General features: G+C 37.6%; 1 protein-coding gene across 7 annotated transcripts in view; it reads right to left on the bottom strand.

Annotated features, from left to right (window-relative positions):
- lpp (LIM domain containing preferred translocation partner in lipoma) overlaps positions 1-14,816 on the bottom strand; it is a 129,542-nt gene that overhangs the window by 69,399 nt on the left and 45,327 nt on the right. For 5 of the 7 annotated variants that reach the window (XM_067512704.1, XM_067512701.1, XM_067512706.1 and 2 more), the window contains one exon: positions 2,654-2,754. In XM_067512704.1, the coding sequence (XP_067368805.1) occupies positions 2,654-2,754 (101 nt within the window). The remainder of the gene's footprint in view (positions 1-2,653; positions 2,755-14,816) is intronic. The other 2 variants (XM_067512705.1, XM_067512707.1) reach the window with 1 other exon arrangement.

The raw sequence follows: 14,816 nt of genomic DNA, 5'->3' as shown, positions 1-14,816 counted from the left end.
TGTTTAACAGTGATAACGAGGAGGATGAAGGGAAAGAAAGTGCAGTCTTTGTTGTGTGTTTGAATTTAACTATAGGGCCTCATAATGTGGACAACAGCCATGATGAGAGCTAGCTGCTTTTGTCTTTTTCTCTTCTGTTAAAGGTTTCAGCACTGGCATGTCAGAATCCAGACTCTTCCCTCTGTGATAAAGACAAGAGAATGCTTCTGCCTTCCTCTGAGGAAATGCCATCCAATCAATGCTTTTCTCATTCAGTATATATAATTTCTCTACTGAGGCACACGGAAAAAGATATGAAGTCATTCTGATTGATATCTATCCCTTTTTCTGAACGGCAGCCACAGTTAAAGACTTCTGCTGTGGCTACAGGACACATAATTAAGATACCAGTGGTGTATTAAGGAATTAAGCTGCATTGCCAGTGATTCTACAGCCAAAATGACAGTAGAAGAAAGGTTATAGATAAAGACAGTAATTACACACTGAATTTCTTATGTAATTCCAGGCTTTAAATCTCATTCCCTACTACTGTCTGTGTTGTAAAGAAGACTAATGATGGAAATGTGAATGGTAAAAATGGAAAGAACCTATTTAATACAAACCCTATTTCCAGAAAAGTTAGGGTCCTTCAATTCTATTTAACTTTATTTATATAGCACCAATTTACAACATGGTACTATGTAAAATAAATTACAAGAGTATGCAACAACTGCAGGGCTTCCAGTTTATCACCCAGACTCTTCTACTACCTAGCCATGCTGTTGTAATGGTTGCTGAAATGTCTTGATGGCTGCACATGTTGATTTAAAACCTGTATATATCATTTAGCATTAACGAAGCCTTCACAGATGTGCAAGTTACCCATGCTTTGTGCATTTATGTATCCCCACAGAATCAGATGCTGACTCCTGAACTGTGCGCTGATAACAAACCATATGGTCCCCTTTTTGTTTAGCATACGGGACAAGGCATCCATGACTTCCATAAAGACTTTCAAATTTTGCCTCATCAGACCACAGGACAATTTTTCCCTTCAGCCTTAGTCCATCTTGAATGACCTTAAGCTCAGAGAAGGTAGAAGGTGCAATATTCCACCGTTTGTTTGGTTTTTTTGTTTGTTTTATTTGGTTTAGTTTTTTTGGTAATACATGTTTGCAGTCTTATATTGTCCCTGTCCCAACACTCTGAAATGTGCTCAAATCAAACTCAAACTGAGCATATATTTTTCAAAAAATAATATTTTCAAAATGTGATATGTCTTATTAACATTTTCACTACATTAACATAGGTTTCATTTATTTTCAATTATAGGATTCTTTTTCTTAATTTACATTTTGCATCTCAAACGCTCTTGACATGTGGTTTGTATTGGTTTACTAGTATTTATATTAACTTTTCAGCTAAGACAAAAAAAAGAGTCCAATGGGTTTTCGCATTTTTTATAAAATTAGACTTAAGGATACGCTCATATTATTCCAATTCAGTTTTAAGCAAATATGCAACTTGCACAACAAGTAAGTGCAGTACAACAGCAAAGAAGGTATTTTATATGAAAAATGCTGCAAAGGTATTTCCTAGTACCCCGATATTGAGTAATGGAACTGGTTTTATGAAAGTGAGCTACTGACTCCCTAGTAAAAACATGGGCATTATACTTAAACATTATAAATGATCTATTGTATATTTTCATTATATTAACAAAACTAGTAAGGATTTGGGTGGATGCTTCAAGATCGGGGGAAAGCTCATGACATTTTCAACAGATTACTAAAATGAGAAATGAACTCTGTTGATGCCTTCTGCATTTTCTCACTCTGCATATGTCTCTTCCTCTTTATTCTGCCAACTCTAAAATCGTTAAGAGCAAGCAGCTCTGTTGCCTGGCTGAGCCGAACAGTTCCTTGTACAAACAAAGCGATGAAATTTAGAACTGTCACTGCAATGCACCTATTGAAAAGATTGCATAAGTATTGTAGTTTACAGTGTCTGCAGTTTACGCTGAGGTCATAAAAGCACATGAACTGACATGCAGTGCTAATGCTCTGGGTGCAGTGTTATTCTGTCTGTGTATAGAATTTGTGTGAGAAGAGCAGTGAATATAAGCGCATTGCATAAGTTGTTTAAATTTTGTGAGATTCTGTCTCCAAACTTACAAAAAGAAGAATTCGTTTAGAAAAGGAAACTGGTCAAATCAATTAAGGAACTGGATGAGGAAGATTTTTCTTTCTGCTTAGACTGAACACAGGAATGTAAACTTCCTAGCAGAGGTCAAATGCTAAGAGTGTCCGTCAGATTGTAGAGGCCAGCTATCCCAGGAGGGCCAAATGCCTGTGGGGGTACTATGACCAGCAAAGCAAAAATTGTGACCAGACTCCACCAATAGGTGTCAGCCTTCTATCTTTCCTGTATTAAGAGCTCTCTGAAATAAAGAAAGAATGTTTGTGTGTGGGTCATTTAGTTAGGGTGCCTTGCTCCAGGCAGCATCTGGAGCTGGACGTCTCTGCAGTTGGCTGCAACTCAAATGGACAGACAGTTGTGCTGGACCTGGTATGTAAACTCAATGCAGAGCTCGGGGCTGTCTTTATTTTCTGTGCGGACTCTTCAAGAGTTACTGACACCCAGGAAAATTTAATACAGCACCAGACTTTCTCACCTGATAATCGTATGAGTTCATTGGAGGCGGAGGGAACGAACCAGGGGAAGATGGGAAACTGGTTGACTCTTCAGCAGGTGGTGGAGGGGGGGGGTATTCTGCTGGGATGGAGACACACACAGACAGAAGCCAAGAGAAACAAACAAAAAGAAACAACGGCTTATTAAATACTTCCCCTTTTTTCTACATTTAACTGTCACAATTCTGAAAGAACAAGCATGGCACACAAGAACGTTAATGTAAATATTGTCTTCAATTTTAGCATTTTATTGATTGATTTTTCAACAGGAGCAGAAGGAGCAGAAAACAACAAGAATTACGTTTATAAAATCATGCAAAAAAAAATAAGTCTCTTAAGAGGGTATTTAAAATATAGACTACATATCTAGTCAGTGAGCAGCTGATTAACAGCACAATTATTGTAATTAGACTTACAGTAAGGTTACTGAGGTTACTGTGTAAAAATATATAAATGCATGTGACTGTGCGGCATGTACGGAGAATGTGTGCGCACATGCCCCAGTTCTACAAAGTCTGTCTATATTAAAAACGAAATGTAACAGAACATTAGCTAATATACTGTACACTGTAAAATGTAATGTGTACAAGTAAAATGCTAACAGGTGAGTGATTGTCCACCTGTATAATTCATTAAGGTGCTTTTAAGATCACCAGACAAAATGCGCACCACGTTATGACAAAGTATAAAACATAGTTATGATCTACAATACAGTTTGTGTCATCTATCGAACACTGCAACATGTGAACCAGACATGCAGCTTATTGTACACTTTCAAACTTGTATAAATGGAGCCAATACCAATAGGAGGGGTGGGACTGTGTTTGTAGTTCTAAGTAGGATTTTTAGTTAGACAGAAACACAAAGTAAAGCTGCACTAATTAATGATTTTACATTAACAAAGAATAAAATTACAATCCATAAAATAAAATATGTCATTCATGACAAATATGCTGAAAATGTGATTAAAAGCTTAATTGTTAGAATTTTATGGATATTAAGTACTTGTTCAGTGTAACAGAACTGACCTCTCACTAACAAAGGGTGATTTTGAGGTCTTGTAAACAGAAACTCTGTGTATTGTATTTTGTAACTCATCATGGGTTTAACATGAAATAGCTATTAGGTAACAGTAACATTTTCTATTGTTCTAAATTACGTTATCCACCGTTCTTAACATCTTAAAATATATATGGTTGTCAGTATCCACCTGCTGTGAAATAAGAATTATTAGAAACTGCTGCTTAAAAAGAAATGTATAATACAACATTTCACCATAATATGTCTTGCAAATAAGTGTGAACTGTAAAATCAAGTCAGACATTTTAAAGAGGTTACACAGTTATTACAAAAAAAAAAAAAAAAGAAAGAAAGAAAGAAATGGAGGCTCATCATCCCAGGTCAATGGATTGACACACATAATTGCAGCAATTTGGTTAACTAAGAAGTACTAATCTGGAGTAAGCATGTGTTTTTATCCCCCAAAGATTGGAAATGTAAATGTGTTATAAATGGGTTAGACTAGGTGTTTGCTGTGCCAGGGGAGGAGACACAAGCCAAATTTGTAGTTCTAAAGTCCATGCTAATCCAAGGATTGCATCCAGCCACATGTTTCAGATAGGATAAGGAGTTACATGCCAAATTAAAACTGATTTGGCTTCTCTCGGCACAGGACTTAAGACTGAATCATTTGACCATGTACTTCTAAGTACCAAACCAGACATGAGCTTTGCAAATTAAAGGCTTTTATGAGACGTAATGGGAATTTGTTTCAATGCTAAGACTTTGATGAGTCCTGTTCAGAAATTCCATTTGCTTTTCATGGCTTTTATCTGTGTTCATTAGAATCTAATTGATGTCATCAATGTAGTTTATCCAAGGCAGCTGACCAAATTAATTAAGCGTGATTTTCAGTTGCCCCAACAAAACAGCTGAAAGAAAAAAATAAGTGAAGACAGAGAGATAATGTGGCATGGTTAAAATTGGACACATGTCTGCATCTTGAGCATTACAACATTGCAGAAATTGTGAGAATTGCATTAAACAGCCCCTCTGGGTGCTTGAGGGCCTCCATGTGAATTGTTTATATAATGACCTTGTGACCTCTGCTAAAACTCCAGAGTGTAACAGCTCCTCTAAACCTCTGGGAAAGAAAATAAAATATGCTGCTCAACAACAAGGCTCTGCCCCTCCTGCTCCAGCACAGATCCTTCATGCAAGAATATAACTCACTTGTAACTCGTGGCTTACAGAGAATTAAAACATCAAGTTTCATGTAAATATCTCTCGAACATCAGCGATGTTCAGATTTATCATTTCAGGAAACACAAGAGTTGCAAACGTTTCAGAGAAGCTTGTTTTATTGAAAACGTCTTATGGTTCTGTATGTGGACCAGTGGATAGTAAGACTTGGAGCTGAACAGAGGTCATTACGAATCTTTGCTGAAAGGATCTTTCTGGTTATTTCTCCCCTTGACCCTATTTTCCTAGTATTTGTTATCATGCCAGTTCTTAGGATTGAAATGTGTTAATGTCCTCTGTAAAACACAGTCACTAGTAGTGTTTGTATTTCCTGAATCCCTTCCAAGCGAAACCATTTTCTCTCACATTTTCTCTCTGTGGTTGTATGTGGCTATTGCAGGGTCAGCACAGACACAGGGTTTTAATAAAGTTTTTTGTTTTTTTTAACATGAAGTAGCATGCAATGCTACGGTGGGGGCCTGGAGGCTCAATGGGTAGAGCATCGGGTTGGGATACAGAAGGCCGCGGGATCGAATCCCACCCCATCAGGTGTGGCCCCGCCCAGCCACCAAGGGCAACCCTGGTGCCGGTCCCGAGCCCAAATAAAAATGGGAGGGTTTTGGCAGAAAGAGCAACCGGGGGAAAATTCAACATGTGGAACACGTTCCGCTGTGGTGACTCCTGGAAGGACGAGCCAGAAGCCGTTGAGTATGCGAGGCTACTGTGCAGGTTACAGTATTTTTTAAAACACTTTACTGGAAACTAGACAATCTCTTAAACGGATTCCAAACACAGCATATATTCAAACAACTGTCACGATGTGTGACTTCATCAAGAAAAATACTAAAAAGTTGAACCTGTCTCCAAATGCTACGGGAACTCAAATCACAGAAGCTAAAAAGCTGTTACAAAACGTGCTTTCAACACAATAACAAAGACTGGGCATCCATATAAAATCTGATAGCTGTGGCTATACAGTTACCACACAGCAACAAAACAGTTAAAGTTTCAGCTTAAATATTAAACGGTGACTTCTCGAGTTTTATTTAACGGTGACTTGAGTAATATACCATTCCATTAAACCCCACCTTTTGGTAATTGTTATTAACGCAATAGGTCATTTTAATATTATTCACAGCTATAATTATATAACATAAGACAGTGCTAGCTCGAGACTCATAATCAATCCACTTCTTTTCACTGCTACACTGTGCTCTTCTACTGTCTTCTACGTTACACTACACTTCTACTACACTTTGCACAGCCCTCAAGTTAGCCATCATTATCAAATTACAATCATACTAATTAAGCAGGCTATAGCTTTGATGGCCAATTACTAGACAAGCCCAACACTGAGCGATATAAACGAACTAACACCATGACCATCCTCTGCTGGTGAGGGTTGTAGGGCTCTAGCCACATGATTTATCAATGAGAACCCTGTCACTTACTTTTCCTGTGTTTTCTGCTAACTGGTAGGCTGTGCTTCAGCTGAGGAATCTAGGAATGTAAAGTAAAAACAACCAGTAACTGAAAATTATTTTCATTATTTGGTCATTCAGTTAATATATTAAATAAATTACTGATGTTGAACACAGCTCACTTAATAATTTTATGACTTAAAAAGACTTAAAAAGTCATAAAAATAATGGGTGGGTCACAGAATAGGGTTTAACACCAGAGATACAGTAGATTGAGGAAGTCTTACTTCTTAAAAAATAACAAGTTCTAACTTTACCATTTTGGAAGGAAGATTTAAATAAAAGACTTGCTCTTCTCACTTAGTCCCAAGAAGCCTCCGACAAACATTACCTTTTCCAGTTGGTTTGTACAGACCATTAAATCTGGTCTAACATTTGTGTTTCCAGTATCGATGATTTATGTGCTTGTTTGTATGCAGTCATGGCCCAAAATATCGGCACCCTTACAATTCTGTCAGAAAATGCAAATGTTTTTGTATTCCCATGCTTATTGTTTTTCTTGGTGCTGGAACAACACAAATAAAACGGAGAAGAAAAGTCAAACTTGATAAAAATTCCCACAGAACAATTTCTTTTCCCCGATATTTTGAGTGTTAAGTATCTGACATGTTCAAATGTCAACACACATAATTTGTTTCAAGATATGCTTTATGGATACAGTAGATTTTGCATAGCACAAGAGCAATCACTGTAAAACTAACTGCACACTGACAGTTTCTACATTTGGTTTCTAGTTCAGTTCCTGCACGCAAATAATCTTGTAGCAAACTGTACCACGATATATTGAAGCTTTTAAGGGGAATGACTGGTTAAACACAAGCCTACAGACCGATACAACTTGTGTACTTCATACAGGCAGACAGGGAGCAGGCACAAGGTGCAGATTGTATCAATATTAGGATTACAGATGGCTATATGTGGTCTAAAAAAGAAAGATGGTGCTGGTCAGAACAGAGTAAGGTATGGTTTTGTAATAGGGTTCCATATTAACTTGACAGTTGTCTTAAATATTGCTAAATGGGTAGAAAACAGACCACATAAAAATGATAAACATTTGCAGTACAAACACTTGAAATTAAGTGCAGTTTGTGTTTCCCTAATTGCTTGGCACTTCCATCTTTATTTTGAAACCAGGTCATTTATCAACCGAGGACCTTCTTTTTGTTACTTGTTAAATCAGTATACTGGAGATCCATTGAAATTGAAAACTCTTAAGCTAATTCAGGCTATTTCTCACTCTCCTTCCATTTAACTATGCCAACTGTGTTCAGCGATAAACAGGACCAAGACACAGGCACTGCCACTAGTAGTAGGTTGAACCCTGGGTCTCTGCGATGATAAATGGAAACTTTAGCCCATGTGCTTCTCGCATGCACCCAATAATTCTGCAGTTTCTAATAACTCAAAATCGACATGTGTTTGAGCTAAAATACACTTTCTGATCTCTGAGGTGCTTTTGCTGTCATGCTTTAAAACAGTGTGAACTAGCCAGAGTTAGAACGGCTTCCGTGCTGTGAATGAAGTTTTCTCCATTTGTGACAATGGGGAGTTGAAAGCTCCAAGTGAGCACTAATGAGAGGAGCAGCAGGAACACCTACTTAATACGACAACTTCCCCTCTCTTTATTGAGCAATTAATTTTAAGTAGCTGCTTTGTGAAGAAGGAATCCTAATGAGTGATTAAAGTTATTTGAGAGGCCATAAGAGGTATAATTGGTTATCGGGAAGTGGAGTATTGTTAAGGGGATGATAAAAGGGTGAAGCTAGATCCAACTGTGACACTGGGACTAATATTAAACTTTATGTTTCAAGCGGGTGATACGTACAACACTTCAAGTGCCGTATACGACTAGTGATTGACAACTGAAGTAGCAGTGTACTTAAATCCATATGCGTAAATGCTTTGGAATTATATAGAAAAGATACATACCAGCAGACAACTGTAGGAGAAAGGAGTTGCAGATAAGTTTGTTTTAATATTTCTGCTCGTGAGGATTAGTGTATTCCATGGGGGAGGAAGAATGCTTGCTAAAGGTTGAGCATATGTTTAGAGATTTGCATATGTACAATATTATCAGAGTTACATGTGTTTAAGCGGTAGCCATCTGGCATTGGGGGACTTACTGTAGGACAAGGCACAAAATGTAACAGCCTTTCGCATAATGCATCCACAAGTTAAGTGAAGGAAACAGTTTGCAACAGAATGGCAGAAAGGGAAGAAACCTCAAACGCAGAAAGAATTTGGGTCCATCACTAAAAAACTCATAAACGCTCTCATTTTGTTTGCTTATGTGTTTGGGCGCACTAAACATAAATTATCTTCCACGATCTTAACTTGATTTATTGCTGAGGCTTGGTGTCGTTTGCATTTACACAGGCTGCAGTGAACCAAAATAAGAGCAAAGGACTGCAACAGTGTGAATCTATGAATGTCGTGTGACAATCATAACGTGACATCGTGACGTCAATCATAACTTAAATGTTTAACTGTACACTCTTTCATATTTGCGCAAACCTCAAGTAATCTGCATTAAAAAAGACAATAAAACGAAAGAAATGGCTGTATTTTATTCAGTGGAGAATCCCCTTCAGACAAAATGGACAAAGTGCTTTCAGTCCTAGGTGTCAGTTCACATGATTTATCTCTACATACCCGTTCCAAATGTGCTGTGGCAGAGGTTGAGAGCACATTGTTTTGACATAATTATGGACCCTCTTTATTCCGTCTTCCGCTGAAAAAGAGCAGTTGAGCACTGCTCTTAATTAGCATGATATGTATAGACGAGTGATTTCTGGCTTCATTTGGTTTGGAGATGCGAGGGAGAGGATCTGAGGTCTTCAGAGATGTACTTGTTTTATGTGCGAAGACAAAAATTGGCTTCTGCTACTCCTAAGCAGAATTCCCATGTGGGGAGAAACTGGGATCAGGAACAATAAAAGGATTTTGTTTTTCATGAAAGAAAAGAAACAAATCCAGTAAAAAAAAAAAAAAAAAAAAATGAGCCAGCATTTTTTTTTTGTAGAACACTTGAAAAATAAATGGGCTGAACAATTAGTGCATTGAGCTGTGATGTCAGTGAGGTTTTCTGATGAGTGAAAGTGTGATTCATCAAAGGTGGAGAGGGGAGCTTTGCTGTCATTTCTTATAAACAAACAGAGAGAGAGAGTAAATGAAGCCAGTCAAATGTCACAGCAGACAGTCACTGCTGTGTAAACTCAGCCAGTTTCACAATATAAAACCTTTCCAAGCAGCCGCTGCCACTCTAGACCATCCTGTAAACCTAAAACCCGTTATTCTAAGTGTCAAAGGCTATGAGAGGTAAATGCACTTACTCTTAACTTATAGCCCATGGCTTTGTGACCCATCATTATGACGCCCTTGAGAGGGGTTTCTAACTAACACATCCAGTTCCACGGCGTAAATATTATGGTGGCATTTAGACACAATTACCATTTAATGAATACTTGATGTAATTTATTAAGTGTCATAATCTATTTAATGGTGAACAATTTCATTGAGATGCTTACCACCAAGCAATTCAGGGGTATACAGATAAAGACGATGCAACAGAACAATGTAATTTAGTATACATTAGGTAATATTTGCAGTCTAATAAGACAAGACAAATAAATCTGCCCGTTTTACTGTTTGTGCAAATATTAGGTCATGCTGGATATTGTACATTTGCCATAAATCTCAAAAACAAAATGTCAAGAAATCCTACAATTGACGTAGAAATGGAAAACGGCTGTTCCCACTGAAAGTTTGGGCTCAGCCACTGTACAGGTATATTTGTATTTTATTCAGAAAAAGGCCAAAGATGGGCTAAAGTAACAATGTTGGCCATCAGCTGATTATTTTCTCTCTGCCCCTTGGAATTGGAAGTGGTATCATAAACTATTTAGTGTCTGCCCACAAGGTATTGTTACAATTCATATTTAAACGTATACAAGCATATGTAATTTATTACAAAACAAGCACCACTGTGTTTTGAATATAATCTTGCCATTAATCGTTTTGGCAAATCAGTCCCTCAGACATGAAGAGAAAGATTTCAAGTGTAAATTAAATTTGTAAAAACTTACTCAGCATTTACACTTCCTTCAATTACAGGGACATCACTACACTAGACAGGATGTGAAGAATAGACTTTCCATAATACCGTACCATGCCTCTCTGTAAGATGATGGGAAAATTTAGAGAAGTGAAATGCCTCTTTCAGGCAACGGTAGATTAATAATTTTACCACATAATGCAATTCTTTTTTACTTTGAGCATGTTCAACATAGAAAACAACATTTAAATTATTATTTAAATGCTGTATATAGATTTTACCCCCACTGAAGACAAAATACAACAAGTAGTTGACGTACTGTACACATTCCACTTAGATAAAAGTGGTATATGCTCAGAGCACAAGCCTGCGGTTTCTATGGGGACACTGACACACTCATTGGTGGATTTCCTGTAAATTCTCCTGGTGACACCCATGAGGGACTCTGACATAACAACCGGTAGTCAGTTTGCCTCTGGCCAGTCAAGCAGGGAGGAATAAAAACAGCTTATGCACATGTTTAACACTTCTGAACTGCTCTGAGCAAACAATTAGCGGGTTTCTGGTAACTTAGTGTGAAAAGTTTGTTTTTTTTTAAATCCAAAACAGCACTTCTCGGATGTTTAACTTTCACTATGATTATCGCACTACTAAAACTTATTGAGCTTGATCATCAGCAAACAGTGGATGTGAGCCATAACAGTGTGGTACTGACACAAAATGACTGGAGTAGTACTTTATGTGGTATGAAAAATCGAATTGAAAGCTATAGATTTTAATCAGTTGATATTAGAACAATCTGAATGAAACTGCTAATGATGACTCATTCCAAAATGAATCATTTTCTTGTGGCGGCTCACACTCTTTGGTTGCACCATATAAATCTAAATACAGTCACTTAAGTCAGACAAGAAGAAAAATCCCCATTTTGACACTTGACTAAAATCATTCAAAAAAGACATCTGAAGCTGCTGTTTGAAGTACATTAAAGCAAAGATACAAAGAACCGTATCAACAACAAAAACCAACACATTGAGACATCTCTAAAACTATGATTATAAGGTCATTTGTATCTACTGAATGAAGGGCAGTACTGAGTCAAAAGAAATAAAAAAAGGCAACTGAAAGTGGATTTCCAGGGAAAGTAACTTGTGTCCTCACCGTCACGTTTAACACTCTGTTCCCATGCGTAGTTTACATCGAAACAGAGAAGTCCCAGAGACCACTGAGCTGACTCAAAACAGTCATCAACACATCAACTAGAGCCGCATGCTTCTAAGAGTGCTGTGAGGACCACTCATTGTCTAGGTACAGTCTACTGTGAGCATGTTTTATCAACTAACAGTGCATTAAACCTACCCTCTATGGTGACCTCACTGTAGAGCAAAGGTGAGGGATTGTCCCATAAATAGGGCAAAAACAAGGAAGTGCCCTCTAAGGTGCCTTGACACTATAACAAAAATGATCAAGTGCCCCCCACAGTAGAGCAAAACCAAAAACAGTGCCCCTCAAAGATATACAGCCTCTTTTAGGCCCAATTTGTGCCGTCTTTGTTGTATACAGTTAACATAGTTACCTGTATTGTTCTCAGTCTCGGACAAGGATTTTTGTTTTATTGCGAAATCGCACATCATCATACAATCATACACCTATTCCAAAAATATGACTTAACTCTCTTTTTATGGATGTTTGTAAAGATATAACTGTAAGTCAGCTCAGGGCGGAGGGGTTAGAGCTGCTGCCTCACAGATAGAAGGTCAGCGCTTTAAATCTTGGCTTGCTCTCTGTCTAAGGCATTTTTCCTTCTTGGAACAAAGAACAAATTTTAATCGTTCCCTTTGCAATTTTTGCAGGTTCAGGCAAAAAAAAAAAAAAAAGAAAACTCCAACTGTCCAACGGTCATTTTCACCCTCCATGATATGTGCACTTACAAACCCCATCTACTGTGGCTGTAACCAAACGTGCATTGTTGTTCTGTAATGATCGGGGCCCAACTGAATGCATCAGCTACCCTTTTGATTTTTTCTCCCCCCACCCCTGGCATTCAGGTAGCCTGAGACCACCCTGGATCAAATGTTAAGATTCAGTGCTCTAGGTTTCTGAAATCTAATTTTGCTTCAGGGACAATGCACTGGATTGCATTATCTTGCACGGTTATTAATGAGATTTGGTTCACCTCTGCTACAGTATGTTGAAGGGCTGCTCCCGATGTCAATCATGCAGCTAAACCCATGCTGTTGTCTTTTTTAAATACATTTTTAAACTAAGTATACAGACAAAATCTCTATAGTACATTTACATTTTGTACCATAGTTCCTGCATCCAAGAACTAAAGCAACGGCTGCTCCACAGGGCAAAATAATATTTTATAAAGTAATCGTGACTGACCTCACATGTAGCACATGTACCATATGAGACAAACCTAAACCCTAAAATCTGATCTTGTGTAAAGGATTTTGAAAGAAAGAGGTCCCTGTCTGAGACACATATGTCATTCGCTTCCTCCTCCTGGGGTTTTAATCAGTACAACTTCATACTAAAAATCTGAGGGCAGACCTCACTAACTGTGCCCCCCCCCCAACTTCTTTGTCTGCACGACACATGGCTGCTCATTCCTGCCCGATACTGGCCTCTGCTAGACAAAAGGAAGAGTAAGGCCACGTGCCAAATTGACTTGTCCCTAATTTTTAATATAATCCTCAATTTTACATCAGCTAGACCCCCCCCCCCTTTGATGTAAAAAATATTAAATAAATAAATCAACAGGCCCAGATAATCTGGTCATAAAGGCGACTTATCTGTTGTCAAGTGGAGATGTCTGGTGATGGCTTTACATGTGTGCACGCTCAAAATGCTGACAACAAGCAATCACTGTCATCATCCAGAGTTGATGATTTAATGAAAAATAATGCTGCAGCAATGTAATGCTGAACCCCAAATATCATAATATTTTATCATTTAAATTTTTTACCAGTTGCTGCAACCTACAGGAAGTTGGACAATAACAATACACTGACAACAACTAAAGGAACATTTAACCCTGAATGAGTTGTGTTCGTTACATATTTCCCTACGCAATTCACAGTATAGAAGACCTCAACTGAGTCTTTTTAAAATTCTGACCATTACTTAGTTTATGTAATTACTGTGACAGTGCTTGTGAAAAGTGTGAGAGACACAATAGAAAAAGTGGGATTAACATTTTTCTCAGGTCACTGAGGTCATGAGATATTAACAATGGAGCTCCAATATTACTAAATTCAAGTTGAACATTTTAAGCATAATCTAACAATTATTTCATCTGCAAATGTACAGTATCCCCGCCCATTTTACATTGTTTCATTAATCCTCTTAATTCCCACACATTAATTGTGGAAAAAAAAAGACAGTGGCATTAAGTCTGGATTAAATGTTATGTAGCAGAATATCATTTTGGAATTATAAAGCTTTAATGACACCACAAATCATCAACTAGGTATAAAAATCTAGTTATTGTAAATTACAAAGTTAATGTGTTCATGTCCAGAGGTAAAAACCTATACTAAAAAATGGAGGGCTCATTTATCTATTTCTGTGCAATGCTAAATTTTGAGTCCATATTAAGAATTATAACTCGAAACCCCTTAGACATGTTTTAAAGTCTTAAAGGCAATACGGCCTGTGGACCAGTTACAATCATGGACGGAGGTGTGATGTGTTCAGGTTCTCCATCCTTCTTACATCCATATGTAGATGTATCCCATTATTTTGGAACACGACATCTCAGGATTGCGCTGAGGGAGTTTCTTTTAAAGCGGCACACTTGGATAAACCCATTAGGTCAGAGTAACTGTGATCTTACATTCACCGCAATATTTCAAAAATGGCTAGAGGGAATTCCATTACATCAGGCACAAACATACACTTGGATTCATGGATGAACGGATTTACATTTGTAGGTTAATGGTTAAGGTCAGTATGACCTTACAAAATACATTTGCAGCCATAATCCAAGAATTTGTGCACTAATGATGACCACATTTAACACAAACATCTAGTAGGAAAAAAGGATTTAGTGAGGGCATTTTATTTCCAGAAGGTCAAAGGTTAATGCTTCTGTAAAATTAATGTGTGAAGTGAAGACACCATGTTTCTCACTGAAAATTCATCACTAGAATCATACATATCAAAAGAGTCATGACTTTCACTTTCCCATAAAACACATCTAATCTAATATCTTTAATTACATTTCTTCAAAGTGTCCACAACGTAAATGATTCTGGACAGACATGCATGTAAAGTGCAACTTGCACTAGCGGACAGAGGCTTACAGCCAGGACGTTAATTCTTATTGTGTGATACATTTGTTTCCACAAAAATGTTCAATTA

Source organism: Channa argus, chromosome 8, assembly GCF_033026475.1.
Source record: "Channa argus isolate prfri chromosome 8, Channa argus male v1.0, whole genome shotgun sequence".
NCBI lineage: Eukaryota > Metazoa > Chordata > Actinopteri > Anabantiformes > Channidae > Channa > Channa argus.
The sequence above is the reverse complement of the archived record's forward strand: the minus strand, read 5'-3'. Positions and strand labels throughout refer to the sequence as shown.